Genomic DNA, 22,785 nt, shown 5'->3' on the forward strand with positions numbered 1-22,785 from the left:
GCCCACAGGGGCCCATGCGTCAAACCATTGTGTAGTGCATCTATGCCTTCCTATTCTAGTGCGCCATTTTTATTTCAATGTAGGACACCAGTATTGAGATAAAGCTCTGGATCCGTCTTTTTGACTACACCCTGTATATAGTAAGTACCTATCCAAGGTAACAGAAAAGGCCCTCATTAATTCTATAACACTTTGCAAAATGATATAAACTGTATAATCAGCATTCATTAGATATCGTGTGTGTGGAAGAATAGACCTTCTGAAGAAAAAAATTGCTATGCAAAAAGAAGACCCTTGAATAACCTAAATCATTAATGTCTGAAAGCGAGTGGGAATGCCAAACATCAAGGCCTACAAAGCTTCCTTTTCTTTATTGAGCCCTGTTTGAGATACAAATATGTGAAAACACATGGCCACAGGTAGGTCATAAATCACCTTATGGCACATTCAAACAAAACTGACTTTACGTGCCGAATGGCTTAGAAAATAGCCAATAATCTTTTGTCATGCTCAACAGTGCATAATTAGTTCAACCTGTGTCCATTGATAGAATGTATTTACTATATGCCAATAATGGCTTCTCTTGACCTTGAAGAAACTATATTATCTCTCTGCTAGGATTCAGACACTTATTTCAACATAGGCTGTATTCTTGAGACAGTCACTCAATAGGCCTCTGTTCCACTGGTACAGATCTCCATTCATTACCAGGTCTACATACAAATTAAATATCACTAAATTGCATCAGGGACTACAATGCTCCCTTCTTGTGTTGTCTTAAGCCCATACACACAAAAGACCTGGATGTTCATAATCACACACTAAACCTTGTGTCCACACAGACACGCTCAGAATGTGTACTTATTCAAAACATCAACACACAACGGTCACTGGAAAGTCTTATATTTTCTTGTGCTTTTTTGTCAGTTTTTGCAAATTTATGACCTTTATAACGAATGACTAAGCTCCATTAACCCCCTTTGTACCAGACGAAGCACACTCTTGTAAATGTCACTGGTGACAGTAATAAGGCTTTTTAGGAGATAGTTGTACTGTTAGGTTACACTAACAGTAAGTTATATACGTACTCAGATTTGTTTTTTCTGTCTGAGTAGGTCATATACATTTAAATTTGACACTTTTTGAAAAAAAAAATCCTTATACTACATTTTTGTGTTCTCTCTTTATGTGATTTTTTTTTGTTTGGGTCATCTTGATTCATCAAACTGTAAAATTCTTAAGTGGTCTTCAGTGTTCAAAGGTGTTAAGATGTATTTGATTTGTCGGTTCATCTGAATATGGCTTTGGCTGTGATATTTTCTAGAGTTTTGTTGCCTTGGTGGAACTATCACAGCTGGCAGACAATTGCCATACTGAGCTGCATATATGCCAATATTCATCCACAAGTCACTTCAGGTTGGGCATTATTCTCTTCGCACAATTAGATTTATAGGATTGACTAGCTTCAAATTTTGACATGTTTTCTTTGCATCCTTTTTTAGATTAAACCATCTCTATGCACTTTTTTAAAATATAATATCAAGATATTGCAGACCCAAGAATACAGACGTGGTTTAAAGAATTGACTTCTCAAAAGGAAGACATTGTACATCATTTATGGGCCTTATGCATTGAAGGGACAAATAAATCCAAAAGTTGAACTTCTAGCTACAGAGCTTTGTTGTCTCATATGTGGAGCCATTGGGAAGTTGACTGCTGAGTAAAGCAAGTTGGGCCTGTATTCTTCCCACCTCATTGCTGCTCATCTTCAGCCGGTGTCGCAGTAAGCAGCTAAACAGATCCAGTTTACGGGCACCTGGCGGTGATAAGAAATTCACTCGCTTTCTCAGCTCTTGCATTTCTAGCAGTGCTATTTCTCTAGACCCAGGTTGGTCTATTTGCTGCGCTAAGCCCCTAATGGCTTCTGGGTCAAAGGGTACACTGTAACCAAAAGCATGAAGGCCATCAATACGGACATACTCAGGATCTTCTAATTTGTCATCCAAAGTCTGTTTGTCAGTCCATTCTGCTGAATCTTCCTCTCCTTCTTCCTCTTCCTCCAAAGGACTGCTTCTCATGTAAAAGTGGACAGTCTCAAAAAATGACCGCCAGCGGTGGCCAAGTATCAAAGTCCAGTTCTGGCAACGGTCTCCTCCGTCCATGTCCCAAGTTTTCTCCCAACTTGGATAACCTTGTTCTCCTGCTGGAAGCAACCAGCTTTCTGAGTGGCTCCCACCAAAGGGATTCACATAAACGGTTACTTGAGGGTCTTTTGTGCCATTCCCGGCAAGACAGAGACGCATTGAAAGTCCTAGAAGTAGATGCAACTGCCTGGGCCAGTGTTTGTTGCTCTTGCAGGTCAGGAGCATACGCTTCCTGCCACCCATTTGAAACCACATGCCTAGCCGCAGGTCTCCAGAGATAAAGAAAGCTGGAGCTCTCAAGCGTCCATCCCGTTTAAGAAGCAAGTATTTTACTTCTAAGTCCTGCAAAGGACCTTCTGTCCCAAGATAAGGTTCTGAGGACTCAGGCACTGAAGGCACACACAGGCCTTGAGCTGTTAATGTGTATCCAGGGTTGCAACTGGCACACTGGGCAGGGTGAATTGTTGAGCAGAGGGAACACAAAGGGCCAGGTCCTTGTATGCATGGAATGTTTCCCTGGCAGTTGGGATGCTGAAGAGTACAGGTACAGCTGTGAGAAGCCTCCAGAAATGTGCCAGGCACAAGTGATGCACTGCAGTAGAGAAGGGACTGTATGTGGTGCCACCAATAAGAAATAGATCTGGAAGAAAGAAAAAAAAGTGTCATTGAAACAAAATGGCATCGTATTTTGTGTAGAAGACATTTTTACATGCTTAGCTTCCTAGAACCTGATAGGCTTTAATTTTGGGTCTTATAAATCAAGCCTATTTCTATTCTCCGTAAATCATATCTGTGCAATGCCAAGGTAAATAACAAGATAGATTATACCCACAAACATTAGAGCCCATTTGTTCTCGAGAAGATGGATAACATTTATCATATCCATACAGGTTTGGATGCTGTTGGAAATGTGATGCCATAGAATAAAGACTGCAAAGTTTTTACAAACTATGAAACGGCTGAACAACCTTCACACATGATAGCAAAAAGATAATTATATGTAAAGTATTGTGACAACTAGATTTAGTAATACTTTACACTGAAATGGTTATTTGAGAAACTAGTATTTTACTATCCCAAATGTTTTTGCCTTTTTTTTATTTGCATTTCACACATTCGTTCACACTGGAAGCAGTTAATTACATATTTTCTTGGCTTCAACCATAATCCTTTTCAGGTTCAGCTTTCCATGTGTTGGAATTGCAATATTTACTGGGATTGGTAGCTAAAAAAATAATATAAAGAGCCTGAAAGCAAAAAAATCTTAATATGAATTTTTGTAGCTATTTATTATATATTCAATATCAAAAAAGGAAAACTGAATTACTAGCTTTCAAGTAAACAGTAATTGGACCAGTAAAGATCCATTGACATCTATCGAGAAGGTCACTAACTCCTATGGACAGAAGGTGTCTGGCAATTAATAAGCACTTTGCCTAAAATGTGTAGTCTGCGTACTAAATATCTGCTGTGCAATATTCTTCATTGAATGCCAGATGTATTCTTGGATATTTGGTGCACCGTGAATGTACATATACCAGACATCCATGGATTCAATTTCGTTGAAGCACGTTGGATTAGGATAACTGGTATACATACAGTATATTCATCGTGCTTCATGCATCTACTTTGGCCCAGTGGTTATTGACCTTTGACCAAAAAATTCAAGAGCCCTTGTCTAACATCAATACATGTTAAACCCAGGCTAATGTAACATCCAAAATGTTTTATCTTAGGACCCATTTATAGTCTGGCTGACCTATATAGAAGTCTAATTGGTTAGAAGAATGAATTAATGGTTCAAGAAAGAAAAATCAAAAAGTCCATAAAATGCAACTCCGTCTGAAAAAGTTTCTATTGCTTAAGTCTATATAAAAACTTTAATATCATCACTCGAAGAGAGTTGAACCGTTCAATGATTTTACAATGTGCTGGTATTATCAACATCTTAATTCTGGAATATAATGGATATCTAGCTAGAACAATACCCATGTCTGGACTTATCACATTTGAAGCCTTTAGGGTCTATAATTAAAGAGAAATTAAGTTAGACCAGGCGCTTATGCTGTTGAGACCAGATGCTTGTGTCCAGCTTTCTCCTAACTCATACAGAGAGCTTTATTCATGGAAATTGTCGAGAAGACATACAGTGCTCGCCAAAGTGGATTTATGTGTTTACTCCAGTAATTAAAGTAGCTATGCCTCTTTAAAGGTCAGTTTTGAGATAAATATAGCAGCCTAACTAATTAAATATAACAATGTTAACAGGAAAGGTTGCATTTCATTTAATTTCTTTGCAAATAACGTGAACGTTCAGTTTTTCAGAGCTGTCCAAAATGGAAAGGTTGAAAAGCATTTAGATTATAAAGCTTAAAAAGAAATGTCATAAATTACACCGGATGGCCCACTGTGACTTCTCAATACTGGCGTGTAATAAATCCATGTAATATAAATAATAGAATTGATAGGAAGATGAATCATGGAGTGACTTAACTGTTGATAATGTAAATAGATTTACTATTTTCTTAAGTTATGGGCAGTATGGACACGTAATATATATAAACATAAAGCCTACTGCCAATCAAAGCATCAAAATCGAAAATTCCCTTTACCGCTCCTACTCAAACGGGGTCACAGAAAATGTTGTGTATGCACAGTTTGGTAGGGCACTTAAGGTGGAGGCTTTAGATGTCCCTATGCCTACAGAACTGATATGTAAGAGAGAAGAACGTCACTCTAATGCCTAAGAAGGTAGGGTCAAGGGCTCAAACACTGATCCTAAGGAGACAGTGTTTTTTTATCTTTTGAGGAAAGAAATTCCCTGTGAAACACCATGCTTTCTGCAGTTTCAGCTCTGCAACAACACAGACTTCAAAAGCAGAATTTCGGTGACACACAATGCTTCTCATCTCAGCTTCCAAGACCCCTGGGAATATGACTTCAGGTGGGTGAGGGAAATTATGCATTCTGGCTTCAGAACACAGAGGCTCTGAAAACTTGAAAAAGAGATTTTCTATGACACTGCAGAAGATCTTTTTTTGTTGGTGACCCATGAAAACCAATTTCATAAGATGTCAGTTAACTCATTAGTAAGATTTGATGGTATGGGAGGAATCCAAAGATCTCAGAGGAAACCTCTGCAAATAAGAGAAATATATGCTCAAAGTAAATGTGGCTCGTGGTCAAACAGAATACCTCAGTCTTACTAACAACTGATCTGCTATGCTGTCCTCTATACAATGGAGTGTGATATCATCCATTTGTACTATTTCAAGCATATACAGGAATTATGTAGGCCCCCTCTTTCTTTACTCTTTCTTTGTGGAATATCTCTTATGCTTCTATTAATGACAATAAAAAAATGAAAAAAGCACATACAGAATGGGAGGAATTGGGCTAAGCAGCAGCACATGTGAAAGATATGGGTATACTAATAGATCATAGACTGAACATGAGTGAACAATGCGATGCAGCAGCCAAAAAGGCAAACACAATTCTGTAATGTATTAAGAGAAGCATAGAGTCTAGATCACGTGAGGTCATTATCCCCCTCTACTCTTCCTTGGTCAGACATCATCTGGAATACTGTGTCCTCCCAATTTAAAAAAGACATAGGCATACTGGAGAAAGTTCAGAGAAGAGTTACCAAGATGGTGAGCGGTCTACAAATCATGTCCTATGAGGAATGGTTAAAGGATCTGGGAATGTTTAGCTTGCAAAAAAAAGGCTGAGAGGAGACTTAATAGCTGTCTACAAATATCTGAAGGGCTGTCACAGTGCAGAGGGATCAGCCGTATTCCCATTTGCACAAGGAAAGGCCAGAAGCAATAGGATGAAACTGAAAGTGAGGAAATATTAGAAAAAACTTTCTGACAGTGAGGGTGATCAATGAGTGGAACAGGTTACCACGGGAGGTGGTGAGTCCTCCTTCAATGGAAGTGTTCAAACAAAGGCTGGACAAATATCTGTCTGGGATGACTTAGTGAATCCTGCACTGAGCAGGGGGTTGGACCCGTTGACCCTGGAGGTCCCTTCCAACTCTACCATTCTATGATTCTATGATAATCACAAATGTGTCTGCTCTTAATTTGCCCCAAATGTAGCTAAGGATTCCAATTTCTCACAATACAAACTCAATATAATATTGCAACATATTAGCAAAACTCTCAGCATGCTGAAATTTATATCACAACCACTGGGGGGGCCAGAAATATAGCATAGACATCTCTTGAAAGAGTACTGCTATTCATCTCAAATCCCACATCTCAGCATGTATTGCGCCAAGAGGAAAGGTAAGGAAGGACACATCTACAGTATTTATAAGACTCTGACCAATATACGTAAATCATCAATAACACCAAGTGAATGATTAGATACTTGAAGAGTAAGAACGAAATAATGAAAGTTAAAGGAGCTGTACCAGAATAGCCTGTGAATAGGGGATAACTCGCTAATTGGTATGGATCTCACAGCTGAGACCCCATTGATAATGAGAATGGGGTCCAGGGTCTGCCTCTTTTTGTCACTGCAGGGATGCTTTAATTTTGCTACAAGCCCTTTAACATAATTGACATTCTCACATAGATATTGGAAACAAATAAGAAGGAGAATAATTGGTCTAAAAAGACAAATCAATGTCAGGCTGCTCATGCGCATGTTGACAGCTATCTCTCCTGTTTTTCCCATACATGTGCATGTTCAGCTCAGGGGGCATATATCTAGTATGTAGTGAGGGCAGAAAGGAGCTGCCAGACATCTTCATGACCCTTGGAACCCAGTTCAAATCTAACTGCCTGATACTTACCATATTTCTCAAAACATCTGTCATCTGGGGAGTCAGGAGGTTGCCATACATATTAGATGATTGACGGCCCTGCCAAAATCAACAGGCGTGGCCAATGTATATCTAATATGTATGGCTAACATTCAACCTAATTCTTAAAGGCAACCTATCATCAGGTTTATGCTGCCAAACCAGGACAGACATGATTATTTGCATATCTGCAGCCTTTCAGGAAACAAAAAACAACTTAGAAGTCTAACTCAAAGCTCTAGAATCAAAGAGGTGAGTTGTGCTGGGCTCTGCCTGCCCACATCATCCAAAGGGACAGCTACACTTTCTGTTTATGTATATAGAGTAGAGATGAGCGAGTATACTCGCTAAGGCACATTACTTGAGCAAGTAGTGCCTTAGCCGAGTATCTCCCCGCTCGTCTCTAAAGATTCGGGGGCCGGCGGCGGGCAGGGAGCAGTGGGCGAGAGCGGGGAGGAACGGAGGGGAGATCTCTCTCTCCCTCTCTCCCCCCCCCCCCCCCCGCTCCCCCCTGCTCACTGCCGCAACTCACCTGTCACCCGCGCCGGCAGCTGAATCTTTAGAGACAAGCGGGAGGATGCTTGGCTAAGGCACTACTCGCTCAAGTAGTTAGCCTTAGCGAGTAAACTCGCTCATCTCTAATAGAGAGCTGTCAGTCTTGATGACAAGGCAGGAAGAGCCTGGCAAGGCCCATATCTTTGACTCAGATCTCTATTCCAGCTGAGCCCACCTTCTAAATTAGTTTTTTTCTGAAATACATTAGCATTTTAGGACAAACCATGGTAGGTAAAGATAAAGTCCCCTGGTGCGAGCACCGAGTCATGACTGACTAATCGGGTGACATCATATCATGACGTTTTCTTGGCAGACTGTTTTTGCAGAGTGGTTTGCCATTTCCTACCCCAGTCATCTTTACCCCCTAGCAGGCTGGCTACTCATCTTACTGACCTCAGAAGGATGGTAAGATGAGACAACCTTGAGCCGGCTACCTGAACCATTGAACCTTCAGGTGGTGAGTGAGAGCCTAGCACTGCATTTCTGCGCCACACGAGGCCCTCATACATGAGCCAAATGGGCACATCTGTCCTGGGTTAATGCCTTTGGTTTGGGCAGCATGAACATAGTGACAAGTTTTAAAATGAATATTCAAAAACAGCAAAAAAGTGTTTTTTTTCCGATATTATACAAATCTTTTACTATACTTTAAATGTTTGATTAAAAAAGTTTGTATTTTGTCAGAGAAGTACATTTACAGTTTCCCATATAGCTGTGCCAGCTTTTATTCTGACCTTACATGCTTTACTTTTATTCTATTCTGTGTTTTCGGATTTTATTTCTTCTTCCGTGTCTTTATGGGTCTGTTCATTCCATTTTAAGCCTGATATTCTTTCTCCAATCTCCTAGGCTCAGTATCCATGAAAATACTAATAAAAAAGTAATATTTCTCAGACAGCTTTAAAGGGCATAAATTCGCCTCTTTTATCTTGTGCCACAGAACGCATGGAATTAGTGACCTCACTGGTGTCAGCATTTTCCACAAAAGCTTCGAGTTAAACATTCTAAGCTCAAAATCAACCCATGACTTTTACTGACACTGGGAAGATGACAGCAACAAATAGACAGGGACTTAGTTGTATTATCCGCAGTAACAGATTTAGCCGCAAAAAAATTTGCTGCTGTATCTTTTTCTAAAGAACCATTAATGTTGTCTGAACCCGCCATCCTTTGATAAAGCCGTATATATATTCAAAAATGATCCTCTCATATCAATGTTAGTCTGACACGGATACTTCTATGTTGGCGAAATAAAAGTTATTCCTGTTAGAGGTCGACCACTTAACTTTTCTTGTACATAACCAGCTTCACTGCGGTTTAAAGGAACACTTAACAAGACTGCCGAAATCATGCGCATGAGCGTCTTATGGCTCTGTGCAACCTCCGAAGTCATCATATCACCAACAGAAAGAAAAAAAAACTGTGTGTACTTTGGCAACAAAATGTGTTCGTACAATTGTAGACAATACTGTGGTATATACTATATTGTTTGAGTGCATTTTGTAGCTAGCATATATACTGATTTTTTCTCTTAGTGCAAATAAGGAAGATGGAAAAATACCTCTGCAGCGCCATCTATTGGATGGCAGTATTCCTTCAAATCAATGTACGACTCCTTAACAAGTCTGCAGAATCATTGTTTTAAAAGACTTGTTAAAAAGTCGTACATTGATTTGAAGGAACGCTGCCATCCAATAGGTGGCGCTGCAGAGGTATTGTTCCATCTTCCTAATTTGCATAAAGCGCATGCATGGCCTTATAAATCTCCTCACTCACCTCTCAGGTGTCTTCTCACACCACTTCTGGGTGCTCTCTTTGGGGAGAGACAATGCCCCCACCTGACCCACTCTCCCCATAGGAGTCTCCATAAACTGTTTGAGTGCTCTCCTTAAAGAAACACGACACCTTTCTTGACCCCTGAACTTATTTTAATGTGTAGCTCTTTGCACCCTATTTATGGTTGGTGTATGTTCTGGTACCCACCTTGCTTAAATTTTTGACTAATTCATTATAAGGCACTGTTGTGCTAATGCAATGGGAGGAATTCATAAACCAGTTAACGCCAGAAATCTAGAGTAAAAAAGACACAATTTTTGCACAAGCCCTACTTGCACAAAAATGTACAACTTTTCTGTCTCTAAACTTCTATAAAAGTGGGCAGAGGGTGGTGCCACCCGCGGTCTATCAAAATCACTATAATTGATGCCAGTTTTGGGTGTAAATTATAGCGGAAAGCTACAGCAGGTTTGACCTACCGTAGATTTTAGCAGGTGGTGCACAGGTACCCCAGCGTGCTACAAATAAAAAAAATGACTTGTGCTTCATTACATTTGTCGTATTTTACTCCAGCATCATTTATGTAAGACCGGTGTGTAGAACACTGGTCTTTGATTAATGTGCCTCTAAGGGTATGAACGGCATGCTACATAAAGTAATGGTATCTAGTGTGCCATTGCTGCTGGTTTGCTGGATTTTACTGTACAGCCATATTCTCCCATAGAAGCGTAGCTCGCAGGGAAGAATACATGATCTCAGTAACATGCCAATGTACTACGCACCTTACAGTGGCATACAAGGTGGTTACGACTCTGTAATACAAGCAACTGATATACAGAACATCTAATGTGCATGGCCACCCTGTAATATCATGCTATACACAGGACAATAAGTATATATATTTATGACTACTAGAGCTTCATAAATGTTAAGGCTAGGCAGAACAATGGACAATCCAAAAGAAACTAGTGGAAGAATGAGTCGAAGGTTCATCCACTGGCAGAAGATGAATAGACACATTAATGAACATCTTCTGTCCTCTTATCTATCATCATAAATGTAGTTTTTCTTGAACCATTTAGTCTATGCCTCTAATAGAAGGATTTGAGATAAATCAGATGAAAAGCCTAAAAAAATCAGACAAACAAGAAAAGTTTTTTGCGATGACTGGAAAGATCTTACCCCATGATGGCATGCTGTTTTATTACAGCATATGGTGATTGCATTTTTTGCATTTGACTCCCACATGGAGACTAACTGCATTTAAGTGCTGAGCAAAGCAATAATTTATTTTATATACATTTCCAAAAGAATTTGGCTGATAAAACAAATTTCCATAGTAATTGGATCATCATACATGGACTACTTATGGGGTCCCCCGAGAGAGGCAGGCTGGCCAAGATTGATGAACTGTGAAGGACTCCCTACTCTAGAGGAACTCTATTGTAAGCAAGCAAGGGGCTAGGAAAGTGGGCAAATGTTCATGAAAAGGGTTTGCGGATGGACAAACAACAACACCTTCTGTATGTGGTTGCAAAACCAAGCAGTTCATGGGCTGATCTAGGTGTATAAATGAAGGCTGTCCCTAACCTTTAGGCCATATGTACATGTGATATTCTCACACAAAGTTTGTGTGTTGAGAGATGTACAAAACCCACATAACAATAGACCCCATTACTTGCAATGGGTCTACTTACATGGGCGATTTATCTCTCGCAGCAATGTTGTGAGACGGAGAGATCGAGCAATGTCCATGTGATGAGAGTCGTCCATTGATTTAAAGGAATGCTGCCATCCAATAGCTGGTGCGGCAGAGGTATTGTTCCATCTTCATTATTTGTATAAATTACCCAGAGGAGCATGCATGACCTTATAAATCTCCTCATTCACCTTTCAGGTATCTTCTCACACCACACCTGGGTGCTCCTCTTGGGAAGAGACAATGCCTCTCCCCCCACCCACTCACCCCCTAAATATCTGTACACACTTTTTGGGTGTTCTCTTTCCATGTGAGTCTTACGTGAGTATAGTACATACAAATGTGCGGTGCTCTACGCAACACGTGATATGAGTCGATTCCAAGAATCTTAGACTTAACTCGCCATTGGCCATGTAAATACAGCCTTACACGGTCTGATTCAGGCTGTATGTGGATGAACAATGATTGATGCAATCATTTGTCCCCTATAGAGAATTATTACTGTTGGCTACTCATCTCCAGTTCACACGTGGAGATGTACTGCCGACAATGAATATTTTTTAAGTCTGCTTAAAAGATGTGAGCAGCCAAAGAATGGACATATACTCATTTGTTGGCTAATGAGGAGCAGCTTTACTCAGCCTGATGATCAGGGAAAAAGTGTTCCCAACTGTTGGTCTGTATAAAAGGACCTTTAAAAGGGTCCATTTGATCTTTGCAAGTATTATCAAATCTCAATAACCTTACAATCTTTGGTATCCTAGAGCAGTGTAAATGATCCCTCATGTGGTGCAAATTAGCTCAATTTTCCTATGAAGGATTGCATGAAAATAATTCTCACTACACACACTGAGTCTCTTCAATGAAAGCCAGTGTACCAGGATCCTTATGTGATGAAATCTGGCCTTTCCTTCTTCTTAATGCCCAATTATATTTTCAAATATACCTCTATCTTTATTCTCTATATGACCTCACTTCATCTAAAATTTACTTAAAGCAACCCTCTGGGCCTGGAGAAGCAGTGTGGCTAACTTTGTTTCTCCAGGACCAGGGAAGTCGCTTTAAAGAGCTAATTTTAAGATATGCACTGTTATAGTAATATGTACCTCAATATAAGACTGTTTTTATTGATTTCACATTAAAACTAATTCATAAGTCTCCTAGCACCATTGCATTTATGATGCCATTAAGGTATGTGATCCTATTGCAGGACAATGAATACCTGAGCCATAAATTAATCCTTTGCTTACCTACAAAAGTTGGTCTATATTAATAAAATTGCATCTGTGATTCTTATATGCTAAGATCAATGGTAGCATCTAATTTTTCCTCTTGATAGTGCCTATTTGAATATGGACTCTTACTTTTTTGTGTGATGTTGAACAAAAATTTTAATTAGATGCAAGCAATTCTAGAGAATTTGTCTAATTTGAACAAGTCTATGTAGTGAAAGTTTTGACCCAATTGGCGACAGATCATGTTCCTCCCTATTGAGAGGAGCAGAGGAAGCTGTCTGTAGACATGACATAACCTCACGAGAGGTGTGCTGTCTTCCAGGTGCACAAATCAAACATGTGTCTGATAGGCGGTCAAGACTCTTCAGTCCTACAGAACACCACCCATTCTTACTAATACATGTAGGGACGAATGGCACTGCAAAAAAGGACCTTGCAACTATCTGCAGAGACTTTGAAGACCTCGGAAAGAAGGTGAAGGAACTAGGAGCACAGGTGGTCTTCTCATCCATCCTCCCAGTGAATGGCCATGGAATAAGAAGATGGAACAGGATTGTAGAGGTGAACAACTGGCTACGTTGATGGTGCCGTCAGAAAAAAAATTTGGATTCCTAGACCATGGAGTGAATTACCTATATGATGGACTGCTTGCTAGAGATGGGTTGCACCTTACAAAAACAGCTAAACACATGTTTGGTGGGTGCATTGCTTCACTCATTAGTAGAGCTTTAAACTAGAACAATATGGGAAGGAAAGTGAAAAGCCAGGTAAAAAAAATACAGCTAATTAATACATTTGAGAACCTCACTCTTAAAAGTGGAAAGAAAGAACAAAGACAAAAAAATCAGAAGGTAAGTAGAGGAGCAAAAGACACCAATCACAAACTAAAATGTTTTTATACAAATGTACAGTGCATGCGAAACAAACAAGAAGAATTGGAGCTCCTAACACAGGAAGAGAAATATGATGTCATAGGCATCATGGAAACTTGGTGGAATGATACACATGATTGGAACACAGGGCTTGAAGGATACAATTTATTTATAAGAAACAGACCAAAAAAAGGGGAGGTGGTATTGCGTTGTAGCTAAAACTAAAGCTAATAATGAATTGAGACTTGCAACAGAGGGCAAAAGCAATAAAAAAGGGATTTGGGGGGTACGTCAAAAGCAATAGAAAAGTCAAAGATGCTATTGGATGCTTACAAGATGAAAATGGTGAATTGGTTAAGAATGATGTTGAGAAGGCCGAACAAATTCTTGTTTTGTATCTGTTTTCTCTCAGAAAGTAGATGGAACATCAACTGATCTTCCCAGTGCTATTGGGGGAATAAAAGAATGCAGGTTATAAGCAGAGAGATGGTGAGGGAACACTTAGCTAACGTAAATGAATTCAAGTCTCAAGGTCCAGATGAATTACATTCTAGGATACTAAAAGAAGCAGCAGAGGTAATTGCTGAACCATTTGCCATCATTTTTGAAAATTCCTGGAGAACAGGAGAAGTCCCAGAAGATTGGAAAAGGGCAAATGTTGTCCATATCTTCAAAAAAGGGAAGAAGGTGGATCCAGGAAACTACAGACCTGTGAGCCTAACTTCTGTACTGGGAAAGATCTTTGAACAAATTATTAAACAGCATGTATGCAAGTACTTGGATGAAAATGGAGTAACTATCCACAACCAGCATGGGTTTGTAACAAACAAGTCATGCCAGACGAATCTAATTTCCTTCTATGATCGTATGTCTGACTGGGTTGATCAGGGACATGTGGTAGATATAGTTTTTCTTGACCTTATTAAAGCATTTGACAAAGTATCTCATACCATACTTATTGAACATATGACCAAATATGGGATTGACAAGGCAACTGTTAGGTGGATTCAGAACTGTCGAAGTGATCGTACTCAAAGAGTGGTCATAAATGGCTGCACATGCAAGTGGAAGAATGTATCAAGCAGGGTACCACAAGGCTCTGTCCCAGGCCCAGTGTTGTTCAACATTCTGGAGAAGGGAATTGATGGGAAACTGATCAAATTTGCTGATGACACAAAGCTAGGAGGGATAGGTAACACTAGGGAAGAGAGAGAGTATTCAAAAAGATCTAGAAAAACTTGAACAGTGGGCAGCGACTAACAGAATGGTATTTAACAAGGAGAAATGCAAAGTCCTACATCTGGGCAAGAAAAATGAAAAAAGGATATACAGAATGGGAGGAATTGAACTAAGCAGCAGCAAATGTGAAAAAGACTTGGGTATACTAATAGATCATAGACTGAACAATAGTCTAGATCATGTGAGGTAATTATCCCCCTCTACTCTTCCTTAGTCAGACATCATATGGAACACTGTGTCCAGTTCTGGACACCCCACTTTAAAAAAGACATAGACAAACTGGAGCAAGTTCAGAGAAGAGTTACCAGGACGGTGAGCGGTCTGCAAATCATGTCCTATGAAGAACGTTTAAAGGATCTGGGAATGTTTAGCTTGCAAAAAAGAAGGCTGAGAGGAGACTTAATAGCGGTCTACAAATATCTGAAAGGCTGTCACAGTGCAGAGGGATCAGCCCTATTCTCATCTGTACAAGGGAAGACTAGAAGCAATGGGATGAAACTGAAAGGGAGACACAAATTAGATATTAGAAAAAACTTTCTGACAGTGAGGGTGATCAATGAGTGGAACAGGTTACCACGGGAGGTGGCGAGTTCTTCAATGGAAGTGTTGAAACAAAGGCTAAACAAATATCTGTCTGGGATGCTTAAGTGAATCCTGCACAGAGCAGGGGGTTGGACCAGATGACCCTGGAGGTCCCTTCCAACTCTACCATTCTATGATTCTATATATCTGTCTGGGATGATTTAGTGAATCCTGCACAGAGCAGGGGGTTGATCCCAATGACCCTGGAGGTCCCTTCCAACTCTACTATTCTATGATTCTTTGTAAAGTCAAGTAAGAGACCAGTCAACTACAGGGTAAGGGTTTAATTTTCTTGGACTATTACTAGAAGGTCCCATAGCTAAAAACCTGTGCGGTGTATTAAAAGGACATCCAACTCTGCCATAGCCAAAGCATTTTGTCACATTTACCTGACAAAAGCGGGGGGGGGTGAAATGTGGCGGTAATGAGATTAGATACCATTGTTCTTTACTGCTTTCATTGTATTGTATATGAAAGACGTGAAAAAATTAAATTCTCTAGTACCAATGTTCTCGTTGTGCCTGCAGGTCTTTCTTTTCCTGCCAGTAGCAAATCACTAACCTCATTTGATCATATGCCATAGATACTAACTAGTGTTAAGCGAACCGAACCAGTAAAACTCTGTTTCAGGTTGAACTGTGCTAAAAGTTTGGTTCCACATAAAACTGAACCAAGATTTTAGCAAAGTTCTAACCGAGACAGTGTTCTACTAGTTCGGTTCACTCAACACTAGTCATGAACACTGGTGAGTAACTTATAGTGTTATACAGGGCTTTTATGGCTCTTAGATAAAAAATTATCTTTTTTGCCTAAAACATGTTTTGATGTAGCAAAATGACTAAACCATTAAATATGCTATTACAATAATCAAACCAGCCTTAAATAAATGTAACACATTATGCATACTAAATGACATATGTCATAAAACGAAAACAGGCAAAAAAAGTGCAATATTTTTTTCACCATTATTACCTAAAAAATTAATAAGTGACAGTCAATGAATTATATATACACCAAAATGGTGCTAATAAAAATTGCAACTAGTCTTGCAAAAAACAAGCCCAAAAATAGCTTTTTGACTGAAAAAAATAAAAAGCTATGGTCTTTGAAATGCAATGTTGAAAAAATGAAAAAAAAAATTGTCCATTAAGAGTGCCCTTGTGGATTTTCTGTAGGAATAGTCACAGAATTTGGTGTAGATCTGCAACAGATTTCATTCTTGCAATTTAATTCAAATTGAAGGTGTGAAATCTGCTGCAGAACCGGCACCAGAAGCAGTAAGTAAATCTGCAGCAAATCAGCAACATGTCAATGCACCGTAAAAGGGTTTTCTGAGATTTCTCCAAAAATTGCCTATTAACAGGGATGGTATATGCACTACTGTTCCAGTGCTGCTATTCAGTAGTCCAGCATGTGATCGCTGCATCACTGGTGAAGTCAATGCTTGGCTGCAGTAATCACATGTGGGTAGTCAGCATGCCATCACTGCAGGATCACTTAGTGGAGATGGAGCAGCAGAGAATATATAAGTTAGTAATGTTTCTTTTGTTATTTTATCACACCATCTGTCTTTAGTCCTTTTTGAAAATTTTCAGGTCTTATTAGACCCAATTAAGGCGCTTCCTGACAAGCTGAATATTTCTGAAATATGTGCATCACATAATGCAGCTTAATTCTGCTCCAAAACCTGTAGATTTTGATGCAGAATTGCCATCAGAATTAAAGGGGTTGTCCCGCGCCGAAACGGGTTTTTTTTTTTTTCTTAACCCCCCCCCCCCCCCGTTCGGCGCGAGACAACCCCGATGCAGGGGTTAAAAAAACAACCCGCACAGCGCTTACCTGAATCCCGGCGGTCCGGCGTCTTCATACTCACCTGCTGAAGATGGCCGCCGGGATCCTCTGTCTCCATGGACCGCAGGGCTTCTGTGCGGTCCATTGCCGATTCCAGCCTCCTGATTGGCTGGAATCGGCACGTGACGGGGCGGAGCTACACGGAGCTACACGGAGCCCCATTCAGAAAAGAAGAAGACCCGGACTGCGCAAGCGCCGCTAATTTGGCCATCGGAGGGCGAAAATTAGTCGGCTCCATGGGAACGAGGACGCCAGCAACGGAGCAGGTAAGTATAAAACTTTTTATAACTTCTGTATGGCTCATAATTAATGCACAATGTACATTACAAAGTGCATTAATATGGCCATACAGAAGTGTATAGACCCACTTGCTGCCGCGGGACAACCCCTTTAAGACATTTTCAATTCTGCGTCAAAACCTTCATGAAGGCATGCAGCTTTTGGTGCAGAAATTCTCTGCCTTGTGGTACATATTGCAGAAATGTTCCACTTATGACAAATCACCCTTCAGGTTAAAAATAGGTTGGTACTTAAGGAGTTATAGAAATTGTCTTCCTCAGATATTTATTGGTTTTTGGTCTAAAGGTGGCCATACACATTAAATGGACATTGGCCAAACCTACCTTTTTCGGCAAGACCGGGTGACCATTTAATGTGCTTGGGAGAGTCCCTACTCAACAAGCCACCCAGTCCTTTGTTCTCATGGGAGATATATTGCGGCAGTTTATTCACCTCTCCTTGGGGAAAACACATGGATGGTTGGGCAAGTCAGATGTTCATGAGTATATGGTTAGGGGGCCGAAAAGAATAGGCTTTTTTCGGTTTGCTAAAAGTTCAGGTTGGTCCGAATTAGTTCATATGCAGTACCTTAGATAACGGTTGGGCACTTCTTTGCTGACAAATATCTTCCCAACCTCCCCATACTCAATCACTTGCACCTTGGTTGAGTTTTCAAGTTTATTCAATAGAACGGAGTGGTTCTATATTTGTGTCATTGTATCCATGCACCATGAACAAATCGCTTGGTCTCCACCAAGTGTAATGACATTTGAATTGCAATGAAGTGAAAGGATGTAGCTAAGATGAAAACATGTAATAAAGGTACAAGACATTTATTATCAGTAATCAATGCGCCGTCTCGGAGGGCTCGTGGAGCAGCTCTGTAATGATGCACTAGGCTGACTCATAGACTTTAACATGTGCTCATCTGTATTGTGTCAATGACATCTGTCTGTTTGCAATTAATTGACTTCATTGCAAGCACTCTCTTGAAGGCACTGGATGACTACACTCTTCAACATTTCTTCTTCCCAGAATTCACTTGTCGTGCTCTGCTTAAGCTATTTACTAGCTCCTCTTTTAAAGGTGAGGGTGATTACATAATTAAGCTGTAATTAAACCAGAATCTAATTGTGTCTGCCATGATGATGTATCCCATACAGTAGAGTCGTCTCAGGGGAAATGCCTCCTTCTTAAAAAGGTCAAAGGGATTTCTGTTTTTCTCGAAAAAAGCATTTGGAGAGCAATTAAGCACTGAAAAAATACATTGAAAAGCATCTAACCTACAATGTGCTGTGCTTAACGGAATGTGTCGTATACTGAACATATGCTTAATGGATCAGCAAAAAGGTGAGATGTTGTTATTTGCATCTACCTACCCACAATGCTTTGCCATGGATGCTATATAAAACACAGAATGTATTTTTTTTCTTCTTGTACCTATGTGCTCTTAATAGAAGCCATTTCATCTATTAGCAAACAAAAAAAAAAAACGCCTAATTATATGTGTTGCCTGTAAAGGTCAATGATAGAAACTAACTTTACTGTACTCACCGCTATTCGAGCACTTAGTACTTTATGGCAACAGTGAATAGTTACTTTTGAAAGTCTTTCTAATAACCGCTTTAGCAACCATAAATTGAGACAATGGAGCGACTTCTCTTCTTGGTTCTATTATCCTTTTGTGCATTTTTTCTTTTTTTTTTTACCATTTCATGTTGAATATCCGCCTCCAGCTCGTCCTTTTATCTTGTTTTTATAGTACTGATTTTAGCATAGATGCGTACAATGTATGTTTGACCTATTTAACAATACTCCATGCAAATAGATGTACAGGAATATCAGTCATTCGTCGGCTCTAGATGTAGAACGCAGAATCAATCATTCTTCTACCCGCATATACTGTACATGATACTGTTCTATAGAAGGTCATTGTCGTTAGAATAGATGAATAAGCTTAAAAGGAATCTGTCACCTGCCTAAGGTACTATAAACTAACTTATGGTGCTGTCACAGCAGATGATAGGGTGATAGGGTGGGGTATTTTTTTAGACTCACCCACTCCTTGGTTCCTGTGATGTGTATAGCTAAAATCCACGCTCCGCATGAAACTCGGACTCTTTTCAGAGTCCTTTGCCTGTGATTTGGGAGAGGGTAATTTTTGAACTTTCGTAGCGGTTTCCATGGAGCAGGTGAATATTAAAAATACATCACCCGACTCCCTGTCACCTGCCTTAATAGCACCATAAGTTATGGTGCTTTAGGTGGGTGACAGGTTGCCTTTAATTATGTGTCTACTTCCAAATGTCGAAATACTCCATAAAAGTTTTTTTCTATTGTATTCAATCTCATTTGAAGTTATTACAAAATTAAAGTGAAGATGTCATTTTAAGGGCTGTGTGTTTCTAAAAAAGCATTTGCACATGCCCTTTTAGGATAATAGACGGGGTTACACTTTCAACTTCAATTAATTTATCAGAGCTAAGAACATCTATAAAGAAACTCTCTTGCTCATGGAAAGACCCTTTATATTCAGACTTTCATGATAAAACTATTGATTTCAACTGTGTAATGCCTCGTTTCACCTGTGGTGGTGCTACAGAGGAATTGAACACTAACTGCTGGATTTCATAGCGGATTACAGCTGATTGCTAGAGGTTCCTGTGTAGCAGAGTGCTCAGATTAAATTTGGGAGACTGTTTTGACAAAATAGGATTCTAAAAAGTGAAGAACCCCTTCCAAAACCTTCTAAAGAAGACTCCACTCTTTTCTATAATACTTTGTTTTAATCCAAGCGTACTTGGGTTGAAATGTCCACATGACATTGACAATGACAACGTCCACATACACCCTGTTGGCTATCAATGTAAGCACTGTACAGTATTAGTATTGCTAATAGGGGAAATATGGGGACTAATGAAGGCCAAAAATTATGGCAGATGTGCCCACAGTGTTAAGGTCTAGTATTCCCAAAATTGACTTTTATCACCTATCTAGCACCTCCTACAGTGAAATGGAGATTAAATGGAGTGACGGTCACTATGCCACTGCATTCACCTCAATGGGGCTGATACAATTAACCAATTACAAGCACTTGGCTCTCTCTAACAGTCCCAATGAAGATAGAGTGGCCCTGCGCATGCTCACCCACCACTCCAATCAATCTCCTCATCACTGTAAGGGGTGCAGTGAATCTGTGGTGAGGAGTAGAAGGGGACATGAGACCCCTGTTCTCATGATCAGTATGGGTTTCATTGGTGAGATGCCCACCGATCAGACTTTAATCACCTATCCTAACCCCTCTAAAGATGACCTGTCAGGTCTTCTAACAAACAGGACCAAATACAGACTTTTACAACTTCATCTCCACTGACTGTTGCTTTTTTTTTTTGAGTAGCCACCAATGGCTCCCAATACAGACAAAGCCTGACACTACTGTCATATTTAACACTGGACAATGGAAACCACCCACTTGACAGTACACTAGGGTCAAGCTACGTATCTATTGGGAGCAATTTCAGCTAAACAGGGAAGAGGTATTTACAAGAAAAATAACATAGATGGAGCCGGCATCCCATTTGTTAGAGGGCCTGATAAATACTCTTTAAAGTGGTTGTCCATGACTTTCGGGACTTTTACTGTTGACGATCTATCCACCGCAAGGGATCCTTGCTGATCATCTGATCGCCAGGCTCACTATCATTGCAGACAGCACTGGAAGCAGGTAGTATTGTCTGTATTGCAGCAGCTCGGTTTGGTACTGCAGGCAATTCAATGGGAGCTGTTACTGCAGTACCAAACTGAGCCATTACAGTGAAATGTAGATAGAGCTGTCTACTTAAAGTGCCATTTGCACTGACTGCAGACCTGGCTATCAGCTGACCGATAAGAATCTCTAGCGGCCGACCCCTACCGACCAGTCGGCAGGATAGGTCATTAATAGTAAAAATTCAAAAAGTCCCAGACTACTCCTTCTGGCCCTCTCAACAGAGGTGTAAATTATAGCTACCGAGCCCCATGGCAAAATCCTTACCAGCCCCCCTCCCACCTACCTAGTGACATTCATAATGCTGATGTCTTCCTCTGTTGCTACTTCAACATTCCTTATGGTTACACGCTGGTTCCATCATTATGTATGCAATACGTGACCAAACTATTAGAGACTTCTATATGAACATCTATGGATACAAGCTGGTGCTACTGCTGACCATCCAATGGCCTCAGAAATAAGTTCTAGAATTTCTTTCCCCATTTCCTTACATTTTAACTTGATGAATTATACTTTGGACATGTTTAATTCTAAAGTGCAATTTTGTACATTCATTTTAAATTACGGAGCTATAGATTGGAGAAATCAAGAAACATACTGAAATAAAGGAGATAAAATGTGTTCCCAAGTGATCTGCTCCCACTACAATGTATAAATCTAATTTACTGTAAAGAAACATCTTTATAGGACCCGGGACTCCCTGGCCATTAATTAAAGCCCTGGATTAGTCAGTTTTTGCTTTGTTGAGTTATTACTGGCCAGGTTCTATTATAAGAGCTATATTAGCATCCTTGGCTCATTTAGTTTTAATTATTACTTTTTTAATTTAAATGTTAACATGTACTTTAATATAATAAAATGTTATGTATGCCAAGACGATTAATACTGCGCGGCCGACACCCTGAGCAATGGATGAGGTTAACAGTACAGGTAAAGATGTTAAGGTTGCTGTAATTATCCTTCTGAAAAACATTATGGCAAAGAAAGTGTAACGTTGTTATCTGTAAATCACTAATGAATAAATCGCCTCTTCTACGAATAGTACATTAAAGCTGCATTTTCGCTTCTACTTTACAGCTGCGACTCTGGGACCTCTTGCTTGTTCTACTGAACTGAATTTAGATTAGTAGGAGCTTCAATGGAGATCTAAGTTCAGTAGAACCATGGGAGGTTCGAATAACAGCGCAGTTTCGTTGACTCTAAAACCACGTTACGACCACAGATGTGGCACAGCTGATTGTGCCAATTGCAGTAGTTGTTTACCCCAATTGATTGCAATAATAATATCTGTGATTGTACATAAAGCTGCAGGTAAATCTATTGTATTATTACAATGCCTAAAAATATAACCCCAAGGACTTAGGTTGTTAATCCAGAGATTATTATGATTTCCAGATTGGAGCTGGGAAGGAATTTTTTCCCTTAAATGGGGAAAAGTGGCTTCTACCTCATTGGTTTTTTTTTTGTCTTCCTCTGGATCAACACTGAAGGGGTAGGGGGTGGGGATAAGGCTGAACTGAATTGACGTATCTTTTTTCGGCCTTACACACTATGTTACTATAACCTATAGTAAATGCCAAATTCAGCTGTGCTACATGTGCAGATGCAGCATAGTTGAATAGATCAGTAAGCTACTCGTTTAGTAAATAGCAGTATGGACTCATGCACACGGGTATATTACAATCAGTAGTACCCATGAGTTACACAGAATTCTTGCAGTCTACTGGGCTTTACTGTCCCTTTACTGTTTTCTTTTTTTGCCTATGGAACTCTGAATAACTCTTGCATGTAAAGAACTGTGGCATGTATCATCAGACACCAAACACAGGTAGTGTCTATGGCTCCATAGTGCCATTTTTTCATGCTCCGTATATATGACTCTGCCAAGTGCATGGAGCATATATTAATTGTAAATGTAAAGGGATTGTGTGATTTAAAAAAAAAAAAAACAGTTGGCCAGGCAAAAAACGC

General features: G+C 39.8%; 1 protein-coding gene across 1 annotated transcript in view; it reads right to left on the reverse strand.

The window, feature by feature from the left end:
- Nucleotides 1–352: 352 nt before the first annotated feature.
- Nucleotides 353–22,785, reverse strand: part of BRINP2 (BMP/retinoic acid inducible neural specific 2) — a 300,129-nt gene continuing 277,696 nt past the window's right edge. Inside the window, exon 8 of the mRNA XM_066597484.1 lies at nucleotides 353–2,784. Coding sequence (XP_066453581.1) covers nucleotides 1,665–2,784 — 1,120 coding nt within the window. The 3' untranslated portion in view covers nucleotides 353–1,664. The remainder of the gene's footprint in view (nucleotides 2,785–22,785) is intronic.

This window comes from Eleutherodactylus coqui, chromosome 3 (genome assembly GCF_035609145.1).
Source record: "Eleutherodactylus coqui strain aEleCoq1 chromosome 3, aEleCoq1.hap1, whole genome shotgun sequence".
NCBI lineage: Eukaryota > Metazoa > Chordata > Amphibia > Anura > Eleutherodactylidae > Eleutherodactylus > Eleutherodactylus coqui.